This window comes from Paroedura picta, chromosome 9 (genome assembly GCF_049243985.1).
Source record: "Paroedura picta isolate Pp20150507F chromosome 9, Ppicta_v3.0, whole genome shotgun sequence".
NCBI lineage: Eukaryota > Metazoa > Chordata > Lepidosauria > Squamata > Gekkonidae > Paroedura > Paroedura picta.
In genome coordinates, this window is record NC_135377.1 from 48,401,058 (window position 1) to 48,419,908 (window position 18,851).

The 18,851-nt window shown below is 41.3% G+C and overlaps 2 protein-coding genes across 5 annotated transcripts in view; one reads left to right on the forward strand and one right to left on the reverse strand.

Moving 5' to 3' along the window:
* ARHGAP28 (Rho GTPase activating protein 28) overlaps positions 1 to 14,933 on the forward strand; it is a 79,427-nt gene extending 64,494 nt beyond the window's left edge. For 2 of the 3 annotated variants that reach the window (XM_077352741.1, XM_077352740.1), the window contains exons 9-15: positions 78 to 240; positions 3,934 to 4,016; positions 4,264 to 4,461; positions 7,067 to 7,210; positions 9,185 to 9,309; positions 10,790 to 10,854; positions 10,993 to 14,933. In XM_077352741.1, coding sequence (XP_077208856.1) covers positions 78 to 240; positions 3,934 to 4,016; positions 4,264 to 4,461; positions 7,067 to 7,210; positions 9,185 to 9,309; positions 10,790 to 10,854; positions 10,993 to 11,084 — 870 coding nt within the window. In that variant the 3' untranslated portion in view covers positions 11,085 to 14,933. The remainder of the gene's footprint in view (positions 1 to 77; positions 241 to 3,933; positions 4,017 to 4,263; positions 4,462 to 7,066; positions 7,211 to 9,184; positions 9,310 to 10,789; positions 10,855 to 10,992) is intronic. The other variant, XM_077352742.1, reaches the window with a different exon arrangement.
* A 3,000-nt stretch (positions 14,934 to 17,933) lies between these two features.
* The window catches only part of LAMA1 (laminin subunit alpha 1), a 107,481-nt gene continuing 106,563 nt past the window's right edge, over positions 17,934 to 18,851 (reverse strand). For both annotated transcript variants that reach the window (XM_077352744.1, XM_077352743.1), the window contains exon 63: positions 17,934 to 18,419. In XM_077352744.1, coding sequence (XP_077208859.1) covers positions 18,259 to 18,419 — 161 coding nt within the window. In that variant the 3' untranslated portion in view covers positions 17,934 to 18,258. The remainder of the gene's footprint in view (positions 18,420 to 18,851) is intronic.

Genomic DNA, 18,851 nt, shown 5'->3' on the forward strand with positions numbered 1-18,851 from the left:
TTATGACTTCCTCCATAGCCAGGATATGAGCAATAACAGTCGAATACTCATTATTGTCATTTTTATTTTGTTTTCAGAGTCTTCGCCAAGAAATTGAGGCAAAATTTGAAGAAGATATGTTTGACTGGGAACAGGTACGCAACAATGATGCTGCAGGACTCCTGAAGATGTTTATACGGGAACTTCCAAGCCCCCTCTTCACAGTGGAATACCTCCCTGCCTTCATCACATTAGTGGAAAGTAAGTAAATAGAAAGAGCCTCTTGTGGCGCAGAGTGGTAAGGCAGCAGACATGCAGTCTGAAAGCTCTGCCCATGAGGCTGGGAGTTCAATCCCAGCAGCTAGCTCAAGGTTGACTCAGCCTTCCATCCTTCTGAGGTCGGTAAAATGAGTACCCAGCTTGCTTGGGGCTAAACGGTAATGACTGGGGAAGGCACTGGCAAACCACCCCGTATTGAGTCTGCCATGAAAACGCTAGAGGGTGTCACCCCAAGGGTCAGACATGACTCGGTGCTTGCACAGGGGATACCTTTACCTTTTCACATGATCAATTGCTTTGCAAATTGTCAGGAGTAGCTTTCTTCATGGCTTGAATGGCTGTTTTGGGAAGGGGTGGGAGATTCTGGCCTTGTTTTGTTTTGTCCCCTAGGCCAGGCTGTGTAGAACTGAAGTTGTTAATGGGAGAATGTGAAAGGAAACAGACAGATTATGCATGGGGAAGAAAGGCTGGGCCGGCGCTTGTATGGCAGCAGGGCAAATTTCCAGTATTGATGCCGGCAGGCCCCCTCTCTGCTCTGGCCCACTTTAGGGCCTCTAATGCCCTGTAGCAAGGAAAGGATGATATTTTTAGCATATATATAAAAGTAGTAATGTAAATAACCCACACTAAGCACCTGAGAAGTAATTCCCTAAGTTTCAACCACACACAGACACACACACATACACACCTAATCCCAAAAGAGATTACATTTATTAAAGGCAGGAGGGAAGAAACTGGGTACATATGACCTGTAATTCTGTGCTTGAGGTCTGAAGAGGTCCAAGGATAAACACAGCTGAGTTCCAAGGAACAGAGTGATGATTTAAAAAAGGAAGCTTACAATGCATTCAGGTATTGGAAGAATCTGACACACTTTTCACTGACCTGGGATGGTGTCTTACTGGGAAGAGTCCTATAGCTAGACATGGGAAGCCACATTTCCAGGAACATGATTGGTCCAAGATATGAAGCCTGAAATTGACTGGGCAGTTTGAAGGTAGCCGCTATCAAACTTTGGCAGAAAAAAACTGGGGAAAATGTCTTGATAAGGCTAGTGTGAACCAAAGCTGCATGGTCACAAAGAGCCTGGGTGAGACAAGACAATTAATGTAATTTAATTAGATTAAAGTGAATGAGATCTGTCTTGACACAAAAGTTTGGATGAATCAGAATAGCCCCTGGAACATGACCTTATTGCCCTTCTTGATTGAGTAAGAAAAGGAAAGAGAGATTAATGAAACAACAACTTCCTTGGGCTGGAAATGCCAGAATATTCCAGTGTTGAAAAGTCTTTCATTATTGAAAACCATGAGCTGGGGAGATTCCGCTTAATTAGTTTGCAATGCCAGCAGACTCCTCTTCTCTGTACCTGGGATTTTCCAAAGTCATTGCTGTACCCAGGGCTTTTAGGTTAAAATCCCCTGAGCACTCTTAGTCTGCAAAGGGAGTGCCTAATAAAACAACTAAGTGCAAAATAACAGGGAACCCTGTTAACCAAGGGTTCCGCTGTTCTAGAAATTCCTAATCCTCCTGTGAATACTGACTGCAGTGGCCTATCACTTCCTGTCTCTTCCTCATGACTGGTAATGCCAAGACCACTGTAGCCCCCTAGTCAGCTTGGTTAAGAGGCAAGGAGCAAAACTGGGAATTGGAGGGTTTTACAGAAAATATGAAATTGCTGAAGCTAGGACTTTCCAGAAAACTACTAATTCCATTTTACCTTCCAAGTAGGTTGTCACTTTTCATGAGCTTGTAGCTTATAAGAAGGAAGGAGTCGCTTCCTAGTAAAAGTGTATATGGCCCAGCATTCAAAGTGATTGGCCTGTTAAGCCATTGCCTTCTTTTACTGATGAATCTGGTCTACTTGGTTTGCAATCAGCCTGCGCTGTCATTGGACCATTTCTTAGATTTAATAGAATTCAATAAATGAGCCTAGCAAACCACCTCATATAACGAAAGTTCCAGAGAGAATAAATGCAACTGCAATTCACATTCCTATGCCTGTCACAGAACATTCTGTCCTTTCCACATAGATGCAAAGACTGAAAAATAAAGAAGTTGCACAAAAGAAATATAGGCATCGCCTTTGACAATAGTAAAGATGTGGGATCTGGCCATATTTTCAATTCACAGAATCTGCTTAAATGGCCAATTCTTGGAAGTGTGGGAAGTAGGAGGACGGAAGACTGTTAGGCAACAAATGCTGCAATTGCTGTAAGTCCCTAAATGCAGTCATACCAATACACCTTTATAGAAATAACTGTTTTAGTAGAATTGAAGCATTAGAATATACATCATATACCCAGTTCCCAGCCAGGGCAGAGTGTCTGGATCACTAGATCTACAAAATGGTGCGAGAAATAAATAGAGAGGATTTCTGGATAAACCTGGAGGAAGTCCCAGGATTTCAGAAATTAATAGAATAATAATAGAAATAATAAAATAATAGAAACAACATCTGTAGCTTAAAGAAAAGTAAGCCTACTGAGCTCTCAGTGGCCATTTTGGATGTTGTTATGCAACCACACAACTGCACAAGATCCAGTGCCACCTGTGGCCATTATGCAACTGACTTAGTCCAGCTTGGTGGCTACCACTATGCAACTAGGCCCATCCCAGTTGGATGTCTGCCACTGCACAACTGGATCAGAACTTTCATATGGAGACACTGCCAGAAGGAGGGAAGAAGTGAAAGCTGAAGACAGGGGAGCAAAGGACAAGATAAGTTAGTTGGTAGAATGAAAGATGAGATGGAAACAGGAAAATAGGAAGGGCAATTGAGGAATGGAAAGAGAAAATAATGGGGAAGGTGATACAGGGAGGAATGATATGCCCCCTTGAAGTCTTTACAAGTCCTTCCTTACATAGTTAATCATAATTGGTTCTGTATTCTACTAAACAACATTAAAACCAAATCCATTTAATTATTTCATGCCATTTTGAGATTAAGATACATTTTGTTATGGAGGTCTGTTTTGAACTACAGGATAAGATTGCAGAGTCATCAAAGAAAAAGTAATTGGTAGCCCACATTGAAAGATGGGTTCTTTGTGACATATAGGATAAACAGGCAAGGAATGTGTTCCTGAAGACAAAGCCTTCTTCTAAGGGTCTTGCTCCTATGGAAGCCAGAATACAAGTTTTCTGTTTTATTTATGTACTAGTGGCAAAGCCTGCTTTAAAAGCGGGCTGTGGGCCAGTGCTTCTCCTCCCCACCTCTTGCAGTGGGAGGGTAGAGAGAGGAGAAGGAGCGCAGCAGAAGACGCAGCAGCCCCCCTGCTCCTTTTCACACAATGGATAATGAATAAGGCATTAATTTAAATGTTTTCTTGGGTTAGACTTAATGACTGATGCACTAGCTGTGAAATCTAAACAGAGGCCAGTGCCAGTATTCTGTCTCTTACTACCAGTGCCTAGAATACAAGCAGCAAAAGACAGCTATTGCTTTTATGCCTTCTTTGGGAGTGCGCAGAAGTATTTGGCTAGATATTGAAGGCCAGATCTTGCTCTGATCCAGTTTTTCTTATTTCTTACCTGACAAGTTGCTTCAATACTAGAAAGAATTCATGTCCTACCTAGGCGCATAATGCTAAAATAAAAATGATTTCAATCAATATTGTTGACCTTTTTCCAGATGGCTCAGTTTCAGTTCTTTCCTGATCACTTTATTCTTAGAAATCCCTGAAGTCAAGTTACAACTGCAAGCTTTGCATTTGCTCATCATGTTGTTGCCTGATGCCAGCAGGGATGCAGCCAAGGTAAGCGTAGTTTCCAGTGAGGCTTTTGGTGTGTTGTTGTCCCATCCCCCTAGGGAAAGTTGCTTCTGTAAAGATAGCGGGATCCTATGTGTGATTAGAGGGTTGTTTAGCAAGCTAACTTTATTTTGCAAAGACATGTGTAGCAGTGATATACACACACTAAAGTTCTTGTAACTCACCTGGCAAGTGTTTGATGTGCATGAATTATTTTGCATGCTTTGAGCCTGAGTAGTATTCTTTCTGCTAGGTCCTTCTGCAGTTCTTGAAGAAGGTGGTTAGTAATGAAGGGAAAAACAAAATGACACTGTGGAACGTTTCCATGATTGTTGCCCCAAACCTCTTCATCTACAAAGGCAAACGTGCAAACCAAGAAGAGATGCTAGCAGCAGCCACCACAGCACGTATTGTGAGACTTTTAATTAAATACCAGGATATCCTATGGATGGTATGTGGAGACTGTAATTAATGTTTGGGTTAAGGGGGATTATTATCTTTTTTATTGTAGGACTCCTTTTAACATCTGATACCCAGAAAAATAGGTGATTGTTGCATAACGTGGAAATGCAGTGATAGAGATTTGAGTTCACTCCAGATCACAAAGATTGGAGCTTCATCTAGGTCTTATCAGCATTGGCCTTTTGAAGTTCATTCCATTCGGTTTAAAAAAAGCAATCTGCACGTGACCTCGATCTCCACTCTCATGAGGCTTGCTTACCCCCCCCCCCCATCTGCCCTTCTCAGGATCAACTCTGGAGTCACACTTCTTATTTCCTGGCATATCCAAGAGTGGATTTTCTCTGCTTCATTGGAAAAATGCGAGCCCATTGCCCTATCTTCCGGGTGCAAATCTGGACTTTCTTCTCCCCTCTCCTAGCTCAGCCACACCACCAGTACTGATTGGTTGGCTTCCAAAGAAGAAAGAAACAACTCCGACGGTGTTCCAGATAAAAAGTTCTTAATTGCCTGTTGTATTCTTATATTGCTTTTTATTCTATAGAGGGTCAAGCTTCTAGCAAGAGCAGCCTCACTTCCAGTAGTATCATTTAATCCTTCCTTCATTTTGTCTCATGTTTTGAGCTCTGAAAGCATTTCCCCTGCTTACAAGCCCCTTTAAATAATGTGATAAGCATTTGTAACAGAAGGAATTAAAGACCAGCCTGTATTTGCCTCCAGCTGCCTCATCAACATCCCTTCTCCCTGTCTATACATGCTTCACGGGGTGGGGGCTGCCCTCCCTCTGGTTTTTCTCCTCTGCCCTTTCCCTTTCAGCTTGGCAATTTCTTTTCTTCAAGTGAAAGGGTTGCTGGATTCCTTTTTTTTAAAGCAATCTCAGGAGCTATTGCTTTTCTTCCTTAGGTGGCTCGTCAGTAAGGTACTTGCCTAGGGATCCCAGCTTTGTATGTTCAAACCTTGCTAGGGTTCTTCTTAATTTTTTCCCACATAAGAGTTTTTATATTTTTTACTTTTAAAAAGTAAGTGACCATTTTTAAAACATGAACTTTTAGAAATAAAAAGAGGTCAAAGGTTAAAATGGCCCATTTTAAAATCATGAACTTTTCAAAAGTAACCTGCTACCCCTCCAGTGTAAAATGTAAATACACATAATATTTTGTAATAATTTGTTTTAGGTAAAACCATTGAGGAAGAAAAAAACATTGAACACGGGCTATTGAGAAAAATTGTGTTTATCTATTTAATATTAATTATTGAAATATACTTTTTCAAAAAATTGGAACAATTATAAACAAAAACAGATTACTTTTTTGATACCAACTGGTCTAATTTTTTTTTATTTTGGATACTTCCATTCGACTAGTCCTCTTTTGGCCCCTCAGGTGTGAAGCTTGTACAGACAGGGAGAAGGGAGGTTGACAAGGCAACTGGAGGCAAAGACAGACTGATCTTTAATTCCTTCTGATATGAGTGCTTATCTTATTACAAAGCGACTTGTAAGCAGAAAAAAGCTGTCACAGCTTAAAACCTGAGACAAAAAGAAGGCAGGATTAAAATAAAATGGCAGGAAGTAAAACCATCCAATCAACAACACAGAGAGGGAAAGGAAGAAAAAAATCTCAGCAATCAGGTTATTTGTTATTAGCATGCAGATTAAACTGCCAGGTTTATGGTTGAGGCCGGGGCTGATAATATAGATTTATCTATATTATTTGGGATTTGGGATTGGGAACTGAAGTAAACATCATCAGGACCTCTTCTCCACCCGCCAGCAGTGGGAGGGGGAGAAGTTGAGTTGCCGATCTTCGCCATGCTGGTAATGTTGAGAATGTTGTTATTGTCTTTTAATGGGGTTTTAATGGGGATTTTAGGATGCTGTAACCCGCCACGAGCTGCAAGGGAGTGGCGGGAAATAAATCTAATAATAATAATAATAAACTCTGTGATTTGGAGGAGAAAATCCAAGAAAGAAGATAGGTGCAGAGTGCAGGAACAGATGCGAACAGGATGTTTATTAAAGGGATACCAGCTTCAGTTCAGTCAGAAGTTGTGAATGTAGATAGCATCCTAGTTACTGTTGGGAATTTGATGCTTTCTGTGAAGTGCAGTATTTTGTCTCACAGGCATATACATGTAGCCTGCACTGTAGGAAAAAAAGCTACAATGACTTCAGTCACCCTTCTTAATAAAACTGCACTCTGAGTTCAAATGTCAGTTATTCCATGGGTCAGCCACACTTTCCTAGCTTAACCCTAATAAGATACTTGTTATTAGGTTAAAATGTGGTGAGGGACCAGGAATGCTGTCTGATCTTGGAGGAAAGGTTGGACCAAATTCAAACAATAATAGAAGGGATTGGGATTGATATTGAATTACTGTTTTTGTTGGGTGAATAATATAGAGTGGGGCATTGATAGGGTAGTGTATAAAACACCACCAAAATTCTGCATTTCTTATTTTCTGGGAATTCAAAGACAATCTCTATTTCCAAGGTTGTGAAGTTGGAAGCTATAGTAAGATTCTGTCAGGGATTCTGGGAGAAAAGGAATTTAGGAAGCTATTGTTCATATATGCTTTTCTTTTTTTCTTCCATTTAGGTTCCAAATTTTCTGATTTCTCAGGTGAGGAAGATGAATGAGGCTGCAATGAACAATACCAAGAGACAGCTGATGTTTGACAAGGGTGTGCGAAGGCTGCTGAGAAGAAAAACAATGGAAAGGGAGCGGCCAGAAAGAACAGAGGTATATTTAGAACAGAAGAGGATTATAAAACATCAATTAAAATATTATTGTGTTATCCAGGGGAGCATGTGTAAGAATTTGTAAACCATCCCGTTTAATTATATTGGGAAAAGACAGAGCAACATGGAACTCATAGTAACCTAGTTATGAAGGTGTGCGTGCCAGTTGTTAGGTGGATTCTTATAATGCTTTCTCACCAGATGCAATTACATTGGCAAGCATTCTGGAAACATCATGGGCTGAAGAGAAATTGGGACAAAACACAGTCATACTTCAGTTTATCTCATTTCTACTCCTGATCTCTTAAAGTCTTTCCCTGCAAAATTTCTTACCATCACTTGAGCCCCTACATTTTACACAGGGGAATCTCCTACTAATAATCTCTTTTTTGTGTGTCTTCCAAAACTACCTCCAGTCTCCCCATCATCCCATAGTGTACATGGAACATTTTGGCAACATAACCCTAAATTCCTACCCATTCCCCTTTAAAAAATCCTAAATAAAGGGAATAAAGTAATCCATACAGTCTGCTCAAATGGTCCATTATACAAGTGTTCCAAAATGTCTTCTGCATTATACAGAGGAGGTACAGTAGTACATCTCCCATTGTTCTTTCTCTTCTGGGTGGCATTAGCTAATTTGGGACTGGAAGTGACATTTTCTATATTAATTATTCTCTGGCATTCAATATAGGGTCAGTCCTAAGAGACTTGCTTCCTTATATCTTCTTCACCTATGTAGAGCTCCTGCAGTTAAACTCCCTGTACCTTTACCTCAATTCTATCCACCTGTCATGCTTCCTTTTCCTCAGTTTTCTCCCTCCAGTTTTGTCTTCCAGATTTTTCTTTCTGCTATATCACACCCAATTAACCAACAGATAAAGAAGACTCACAGAATGAAATTAATCTCAAATATTGCCTTCTTTGTTAGGGGGGAGGGAAGTATGATAAATGTTAAAAGGTAATCAGCAAACACCTTGCTCTGTGCTTTACTCAATGCTCTGAGTTCTCTACAACAGTGGTCCCCAACCTTTTTTGGGCTGGGGACAGGGGGGGAGAGAGGGAGGCCCGCGGGGAAGAGGAAGGTGTGGGTGCCGGCGTGCTGGCAGGTAAAACGGGCAGGCGCTGAGCTGCCGTGCCTGCGTGTTTGCGCCCACTGGTATGCCATGGGGGGGAAGGGAGGCATGCCTGCTGGCATGCCGGAGCCCGCTCCTCCCTCCCCTCCATCACGGCCTGGTACTGAGGGCTTCACGGACCGGGACCGGGAGCAGCCCGGAGGTTGGGGAACACTGCTCTACAAGGTATCCACATTTTAAGTCTGTACAAGGTATCCACATTTTAAGTCTTTTCATGCATACACACAACTCCAGGGTGGACTGTGTGCACCGGGGATTTCATCCCCTGTGCGTACACAGGAAGCTGTGCAGCATGCTGCCTCACTGCTATGAATCAGCAGCAGCCCAGCCTGGCCACACGCATAATCAGTCAAAGAGACTCAATATCTTCCTCAGTATCTTTTCCACTGCCTACCATATGATCCCATACGTTATAGTTGACATCAGGTCATCCCACATACCCTTGGAATAGTAGAGGATCACATCATTTTTTTACAGGCAGATACAAATTAATTCATTGCATGTAGAGTTGCCTTCTTCATGCTAACACTGATCAAGCTAAGGAAACATTCTGTGCATGCCAATTAATGTCTGTATTTTACTTTTTTATGGCTTAGTTTACTTTATAGTTTTATTTGTATTTTTATTTCTGTATTTTTACTACATTTTATTGTTGTTATAGTTTGCCTACTGTTGTTGTTATAGTTTGACTACTGTTGAGGCCTGTGGCTATAACAGTAATAAATTACTACAGTTGTGCTTTAATTTGATATTCCCAAAATGGTATTACATAAATGGTATAACATAGATGTTATACTTATACTGACTTGAGCAAATAGTCTCTTGCTCTTTTTTTGCAGTCTGACATACCTGAGGGGGTCATAAGAGTTCATGCTCCATTGCATTCCAAAGTATCTATGGCAATACAGTTGAACAATCAAACAAAAGTCAAAGATATTCTGGCACGATTTTGTTGTGAAAACAGGTGAGTAAAAGCACAAATAGAATATGTTGCTCACAGGTTTATAGTTCTGTGACAGAACTAATATTTTTGCACACGAATCTGAGGTTTGTATATATTTGTTTGAAAAACAAAGGAAGTTACAGTTTAGTATTTCATTATGGGCCATCACATTGACTGGTTAGCATGTTACTATCTTGAGAATATATGGGCCAAAGTCTGTCATCTTTGTCTGAGTACCTGTTGGCTGTTGCCCTTTTAGCTAAGACACATTCTTCAGTGGTTCAGGCTCAGGTTTTTTAGTGGATGCCCTTTGCTAGTGGAACATTCTCACAGAGTTGGTTGGAGGTCCTGACTTTCCCATAGGCTACAAAACAAGTTATTCTGCAGAACTTTGGGGGCAGCCTAAGAAAAGAAGGCTATCTGGCTAATGGGGCATAAAGTGCTTTTAGATTGAGTTTTGTCATTTTAAAAAATATATTTTCAATCTGTTGAGTCCTGAGATGCTCAGGGGAAAGGCAGGTATAGAAATATTTTAAATTACAAGTAAAGCAAAATTGGAAGAACTCAAGTAATTACTTCCCTGTACGCTCACTTTGAAACTCAATTCACCTTTGCTGGATCAGGGGTCCCTAAGCTTTTTGAGCCTGTTGGCTCATTTGGCATTCTGACACACCCAACACAGCTTCCACACCACAAAATGATTGCTGCAAGAGGCCAAATCAGCCACAAAATAGCTGCCACAGCTTACTTTCAGTCACACAGTAAAGATCCTCATAGTATAGTGACAGTTGCTGCCAAAGCAATATTTTAAAAAAATCTTCATAGCCAGTCAGAAATCTTACTGGACAGAAGCCCCACTGGGCTCCACCCACTTTCTAAAAACAGTAAAATGTCTGCAGGCACCATAGCACCCATGGGTAGCACACTGGGGACCACTGTGCTAGACGATAGAACAGCCTCTAGTAGTTTGTTGACATCAGGTGTAAAATGACAAGCTGAAACTATGGTGAAGCAATCTCCAGACTCTTATCATATGCCACAGGAATCACCTCTGATTCACAAGTGTATTTTCTTACCCACAGCCTGGCTAGATTAAGATCAGTAAATTTAAGTTGTCTGAGATCATAGGGTATTACTATTTTGATACTTGAAAAGGTGTGGAAGAGATTGCATCACTGTGAGGGAACCCTTGCAGCATTTCTAAATGGATCAGTTCAGTTCTAAAATGGCATCAACATCCATATGTTGGATCTGTGAATGTTGTAACGTCTAGTTTAGCCCTTAGTTGCTCTTATTTACAACGTGGCTCATGCTGAAGATTATATGGAATGTACCTTATCATCCTAACACAATAGGAAGAGGAGGGGTGGCATATCAATCAATAATAAATAAAAATAAAATAAATATATAGTAAATGAGCTAATTTGTAAGTGTCATAATAATTTACTTTATGGACTTTTAGTGAAATAATGTCCTGATGTTTTATTCTCTTCATTTGTAGCCATGAATCATCGGCGAATATGAAAATGCAGGTCCAAAGTTTACATGAGATTGGTGGAAATATAGGTATGTGTTCAAGTTTAATAATAATTGCCTTCTTCCCAATTTTTAGATCTGTATTAGCCCATAATGTTAATTTAGCATGTGAAAATGATTATATTAAAGAAATCAGTATTTAAAATTTTCCTCTTATTTAACTTTCAGGACAGCACTGTTTGGACCCAGATGCTTATATGCTAGATGTTTACCATGCAAATCCTCAAGCAGAGTGGGTGATTAAACCAAAAATAAGTTGAGACTTGCAAAGACAATTTGGCAAAGCACTTTGAAAAATGCCAAAAGGACGGAAGAAAAAACATACTTATCAAGAACCACATGGCCAAGAATAAAACCAAAGTAGTTGTGTGAGGATCTACACAACATGATTTAAAGTCTCTGCCTTCCAACCATGTCAAAGACCTTAAGAACTATTATTTCAGTTAATTGTTTGTTGTAATTTATTTTGCAATGAGTACACTTTAACACTGGTTTTACTTTTGCCAGTTTTCAACTAATGTGAAGGAACACAAGTTTTTTTCTTGTACCGCTTTAAAAAATCAACCAAATTACAGTGGCATTCTAGATCAGTGATTCCCAACCTTCTTATCACCGGGGACCGGTCAACGCTTGACAATTTTACTGAGGCCCGGGGTGGGGGTAATTTTTTGCCGAAGGATGTCGGTGCCGAGGGACGTCGCTGCTGCCTGAGCCCCTGCTCCACTTGCTTTCCCGCTGGTGCACCTGACTTCCCACCGCACGCTGGGGGGCGCTGCCAGCAGCAGCTGAGTAGTGCCACACCAAGGGAGAGTCCCAGCCATGGCGGCTGCTGGAGAGCACCAAAGGTGAGCTCACAGCAGAGTGGCAGGGCAGCCCCCAAGGCAGCAGCCGGGGAGGAGGACGAGGAGGAGCCACGGCCCAGTACCAACTGATCTACAGACCACTACCGGTTGCCGGATCAGGGGTTGGGGACTGCTGTTCTAGATGACCAGGACATAGCCATCAATAGCAAGGCACTGCAAAGGAATCACTAGGTGCAAAGTTGTGTCTGTGTGTGTGAGGGGGAAGCATGTATGAACAATGGAGAGTGCCAAAACTCTATGACTACTCATTCCTGTTCAAAGGAAAAAATTTTATTGTCGAATGTTAATTATTTAGTACTTACATTTCATTGTATATTACTGGCTGCCAATAACAGGGGGGAAACTACCATAACTGGTATTTTTGACTGTTAATGTACCATGCATGTATATAGACATAACTGCATATGAGCATTTTAGTGATATTTCCTTAATGATATGACATTGCAACAATTAACACAAGTTAATTTGTGATACATGCATTTCAGACTGTGTAGCACTGTAGCTTAATTGTTCCAGTTTCAGAGGACTGAAAGATTTTAGGATTAGTAAGATGAATGCCTGAATTGTTCATTAAATTGGCCATTTTTTACTTAATAGCCATATATTAAATCATTTACTATTTGTAAAATATGATTTTTTTAGAGATGAGAACCATCCTTTTTGTTCAAAGCATTATTTTCCTTATTATTTATTTTAATTTTGATTGAACAGTATTGAAAATGGCCTCATCTTGAAGGATATATAAACATGGGGAAAATCTTGAATTTTCATCTCCGTCACGGACATAAGGGAGAGTGTATTCATGAGCAGGCTTTATGGACTGTAGGCACAAATGCTTTTAATCCCATGAGGAACTTCAGCATGTACCTCTCCAATCAAAATCAGTAGGATTTAAAAAGGCTTAACTATTGGCTGACTCATGGCCTTATATTACTATGAACTAAAGGCTTTAAGAAAATGAAAACTGGAGATGGCGTGTATTCTGAATACCAGGAGATGTTACCTGAATGCTGCAGTACGCGGAGGCTAGTTTGACGGCATGAAGTTATATTTTCACACCTGCTAAACTTCTCCTCTTGGTAAACACAATAATTTAAAAAAAATCCTTATAAGCACAAGGCACATTTAGAGTTATTGGAAACATTTACTGCATGGTTGATTTGTTGTGGCTTGGTTTATGCTTCACCCTATGAAGCTATAGAAGAAGGGAAGAAAAACCTTGGGGGACAATATGTGCTCAAATATGTCTCTAACAGTAATCAGAGGCACCCCAACTTTGTCTGGATTTATATATCACAGGGAGGGAATCCTATGTTTTGGCTGAATTCAATATAGTGCACCTATGTAACGTTTTAAGACTCAGTGTGTTCAGTGGCATATAAAACAGAAATGGCACACATTTTGCATATTGGAAGAATGGTCTTCATATACGTTTGTAGTTTGAGAAATACCATCAAAGGAAAGTACTGGAACATTCTTTTTTATATTTCTAATGTCTTAATACTTAACACTACCTCACTGTAATTCCTCAAAAAGAACCGTACATGTTCCAAGCCTTTGGCATTGATCCAGAATTTCTGACTGTCAGATAATCAGCCCTGTCAGCAGCTTTTAATGGCAGAAATTTCAGGCTCAGATACCAATCCATGTCTGGAAGTTCACATCCAGCCCTGAATCCTGAATGTGGCATATAGTCATGGGACTCTCTCACTTTGCAGAGTTCTTGCAGGTGTGGCTTCTGAGCTAATAGGATCACTGTCCTAAAACCATCTTCTTTGTTCTGATTACTTCCTGCATCAAAATGTCTTTCCATTACAGCTATCTCCAATTATTACTTTCTTGTTGGGACTAGGGACAAAAATGTCACAAGTGAGAAGGGCAAACCACAACAAAGTAAATGCTTTGCATCCCCCCATGTGTTCTGCCTGACTACAGGTGATTGTATTTGTGTTTTGTATTTGTTTTGTTACCTCCAACTTTTTTTGTTAAGTCTTAAAACTGATGTCAGTAATTTATTGGGCTTGTGGGGATGTGGGGGACTGGTACATCTGGGAAGGAGGGGGTGTGAACTAGCTGGTGACAATTCATTCCTCTTTAGTTATTAGGGTTAACTTAGAATCATAGAGTTGGAAGAGATCTCCAGGTCATTGAGTCCAACCCACCGCACAATGAAGGAACTCACCTGACCACCCACAGTGATCCCAATTTCTTGCCCAAGTGATCCCCCCCACACCTAAAATATCCAGAATCCAGTCTGGCCTGGAAGAAATTCACCTACCGACCCACGCTGGCGATGGGTATGCAACAAAGGGTCAGAGGAGACAAACACTGAAATCCCTTTCTTCCCACCCTCTCCATGAAGGATCCAACACAGGTGGAAAGAGGAGCTGAGGAAATGCACAGTATCAAGTCATGTTTCTATATGATCTGCAAATATTTACAGTATTTGCTGGCGTATAAGACGACTTTCCCCCCCTGAAAAACATGCCTCCAAGTGGGGGGGGGGGTCATCCTGTACGCCGGGTGCACTTCAGTTGGGATAGACATAGCTGCCCATAGTGGCCCGATAGTGCTGTAATGTAATGTAACAAGCTCTATATTTTGAGTGGAAATGTTGGGGGGTCGTCTTATATGCCGGCAAATACAGTATATCTGTGTTTGGGCTCACTGTGTGTATCCATTTATTTCAGATTTCTACCTTTTAGACCTAGCCTGAATACAGAAGCTGTCTTTTTGTTCCCTCCCGTGTAACTTGCAGCTAATATAGCTAAGGATTTGCATCAGTGCACATGTTGCAAACATTTGAATGCAGAATACCTCTTTAGTTAGCTCTGAAAGGAGAGAGCAGTTACCTTCCACATCCAACATAGCCCCATAGAAATCCCTCCTCTTTGACTCCCTCCCTTCCCTTCCCACAAAATTCCAGGGAGTGATAGTTGCACATTTTTTTTCATGAGTAGTTGTCCCTGAGTTAATGCCTGCATAGATTGTACTGGACAGCGGTTATCTTTCTGTGTATGCTTAATACAGCTGGAAGTGAATCCCTTTGAAAAACATTTTTGTCAAAAACAGTTTTTCTGTATTATACAACTAGCACCAAAACTTGGTAGAAATGAAATCTTTTTGTGTTGATGTTCATTGACTGTCATGAATGGTGTGATTACTGGAAGTAAACTGAGAGGATTTAGGAAGCAGATGGTTTATGTAGCTAATCCAGGACTAAAAATTAAAACTTTATCTACTATATTCCTTCCATCTTTTGTTGTTCATATTTTAAAAACACAGATTCCAGAAAATGTGTGATATCGAAGTACAGTATATAAATCCGCTTTAACAGATTACTTCAGTACAAACTAATGTATATTCATATTATTAAGTACAGGTTTAAATCTGTATTCTGAAATCTAACAAGAAATGGGAGTGTAAAGATTTTTGGAAGAGAGAAAAAATATTGTGTTTCTATGCTTGAAATAATATGGATGTCAGCTTCCAGGTAGGAGCTGGGGATCCCCTAGAATTACACCTCATCTTCAGATTAGAGATCAGTTCCCAAATCTCCAAGAGTTTCCCAATCTGGATTCAGCAACCTTATCCCTCCCCCCATCCCCTGCCAGGGGAAACCTGCCAAATCTGATATATTCATTTCACCAGGCTTACTTGATGCTTACAATAATAAAATATCAATATTTCCCATTTGTTGTTAAAAATCAATAACTTTAACAATACTTGTGTAGCAATAAAATTCAGTTTGAGTTTGATTACCCTGCTGAAATAAGCCTAATGCAAGCTATCAAATTGAATTTCTTGTCTTTAGAAATGTTTTCTCAGCAACCCAAATTAGTACACCCATAATATTTGAGCTTTTTTAATGATGTGATGGCTCTGAGGTGTTTAACTGGCTCACCTTGTGTACATTCTGATCTATGTCAGGTAGCAATAATATCAGGTCATAAGATCAGAGGTTTATATCCTGTGCCATCCATTTATGCTTTCTGAATTTATTGATGGACTCGGTTGCTATAAAATATTTCCTTACATCTGGCAACAAAGCACTTGTAACTGAACACCATCAATGACCTTGATTAAAAAAGGGAAAAGGATTCTTCACTGGCCGCCTCTTCATCTTTCCAGTATGTCCAGAGTAGATGCAGAAATGTTGTGTGGACTCTGTGGAATGGTACAGTCCAGCATCAACAAAACTAAATTTTGACTTCAGTGGAACCTTTAAGACTTCACTGGTCTTAAAGGTGCCAAAGATCTCAAAATTTATTCTGCTGCTTCAGAAAACAGCTATCCACCTGAATCAACTGATCAAGTTAGCCAAATTCTGTTTTCATTAATCTGTAAGAATGAACATGGAAATGCACAGCACCATGATTTTTCAAGGGCAAGTTTGTGTAACTTATCTGGTGAATTTACTAATTTCCAAACACAGAAAAGGTATTACTTTGGATTGATTTAATGTCCTACCCTCTGCACTTTTGGAAGGTAGTTATCATGGTGTACTGTACCAAGAACATATATGTCCTTATGCAAATGAACAATATCAAACTGCTTGCCATATTTACTGCAATGCCTTTTAATGCAATCTTAGATGTGATTCCATTACTCCACCCCTTAAAAAAACATAACAGAATCATATTTCCCTTCCATCAGATCATGAGCCTTGCATTATGGACAAGAGTTGCCTAATTTCTGCAGTTGCTAAGAGTTCTGTATTTCCTATATTTAAACGTCCCGTGGTGCGGGGCACCGCGAACTAAATAAAACAGTAAGGGCTGGTGGGGAGGAGTTAGGGCGGGCTCTGTCCGGGATAAAAACTCGGAGGATCGAATCAGGAGCCGCAAAGCGGCTCCTGATTCGCTCCTCCGAGTGGCACTCCAGCACACCTCCCTATTGGACACTTGGCCCGTTCCCCCGAACGCCGCGTCACAGACTCCACTCCTCCCGAGCCGCCATCCTGCCTGGATGGCCGCCAGGGAAGAAGCTTGCCACACTTCCCTGGGCTCGGGGAGACACGCTTCCCCAGCGCCCAGCGAAGGGCCTTCCCTAACTACAGACCTCGTTCCTACTTTGCAGCCTCAAACCCCGCTCACCGCCGCTGCAGCCCACCCTCAAACATCGCTGCGCAGCCCAAGAGCCCGCCGACGAGCTGCCCACCCCTCTCCAACATCGGGAGCCCGGCGGCGAGCTGCGGAACGACCGGCCCGCCCTCCAAAATGGCGCCGCATCCCGACAACCCCCCCACAAGCTGCTGCCTGCTGTCGAACTTTGCCACCGACATTGCAGCGCGGCTGGGGAGACCTCCACTGACCCGCCCTCCCCACTCCAACATCCCCACCAACATGCCCAGCCCAGCGGCGAGCCGCGGAAACAGCGGCCAAAGACGAACAACCCGCCGACAAGCCGCCCCCCACCCTCCACCTTCCCCAGCAACATGAGGACGCCCCCGGCGAGCCACCCCAGCAGCCCGTGTCCTCCCTTCTTACCTCCTGTTGCTGCCCAACGCCACGAATATGACACCGACGAGCCACCGCCCGCCCTACAAAATGGCCGCTCACAAGGGTAAGCTACCTGCCCTCACGCTGCCCTTGCGTCTTCCTCCCTCTGCCTCCGGGATCCCTCCCCGACTACGTACCGCTGACGATGCAGCACCTCTGCCACCCCTCTCCCTTTCTATCCACTCGGGGGGCCTGCCGCTGCTGCACACTACAGGGCCGCTTCCACGGACACCCGCCAGCACCCCCCAACAATGTTGCGTGCCTGCTAGTGCCCATTGTATTATCACTACAATGGGCTTTATTCCTAGTTATTAATAATATATTAAAATGTAAACATATAATACGGCATCTACTTTCATGCTGGTCTTTGACCATAATAAATCATCCATCCATTCACAGCACCACTACTAGCCCTAACGTTTATGACTGTTGTGTGCTCTCATTAACATATAATATGGTTTTATGTATCCTGGCTTCAAGTCTAGAAGAAGCGCTGTGGTTGTTACCTGACTTGACTCAGCTTTTGGCTGAGCTACTTTTCTGTGCTAAATACAATACCAGCAACATTCTTAATGGTTCATCCTAATCAGGCACATTTTGCTGCAATAGTATAGGTTGAATGTAGTAACAATTTTTATTACTAGCTCCCTACTGAATTCCTCTGTGTTGCATCCTGAACTAAATATTTGATGACTTTTACAGTTACAATATATACACAAAACCATGAATGTATGCTTTACCTGTGTGGGCTCTCAATTTTATAACTTTATTATAAAAAACACTCATATACATCAAATGAAATATTGTCACATATTCAGCAGAAGTTATACTGTAAACACTGATCTAATAGAAGAGACCTGTTACCAACAATAAAAGACAGTACTAAGTTAATGCTGTTAATGTTTTAGCAGAGGTATGTGTTGTAAAAAGAGATTTTAATTTAAAATTCCATCATAGATGTTCTGGCTAAAATTATGAGTCCTGAGTTGGAAGATACATAGCAATTGCTGAGACCAAACTTTTAAAACAGATGAAACCTCTCTCTCAAGAGAGACACTTTGCCCTGCAATTTAGTGTTCAGTCCCTGGACAGGAATGTGGAAAAACTCCATGAAGGTCAAAGGCTTCACTGAAGTCAAAGGATTCTACCTGTTGGCTCTTTATCAGCAGGAGGTTTCTCAAACAGCCCCGAAATGAACTCTTACTGGCCAAGCAATTTTGTTTTACACCAGCTGGGGAAAAAATTGAAAGGACACGTTGAGCTTGTTTTAGTATCTAAAGAGGATTAAAGCTAGAAAAACATTACAAATAATTCTTCAAAAATAAATTGCAAATACAGAGGATGCTACTAACATTGTTTCTTCAGAGTCAAAGGATATGAAATTAAATGCTATTAGGGAAACCCCAATCAGAGTGAAAACACAAGAGGACATAATGGGGGCAGGATATGCAGTCAGTATGACGCTATGGGTCTCACTCTGGGCCCTGGGGCCGTTTTAATCTTTAGGCTATTTCCATATGCCTTCTCTTTGGTCAAAGCTCAAGCTGGATTGCCTTGGGTTTCATGGAAAAGGAAAAAGGATCACAATCTGCTACCAGTGCCAGAGGTTTTCATAATCCTCTCCATTCTAGAGAAACATCTTTATGCTGTCTTGACACTTTAG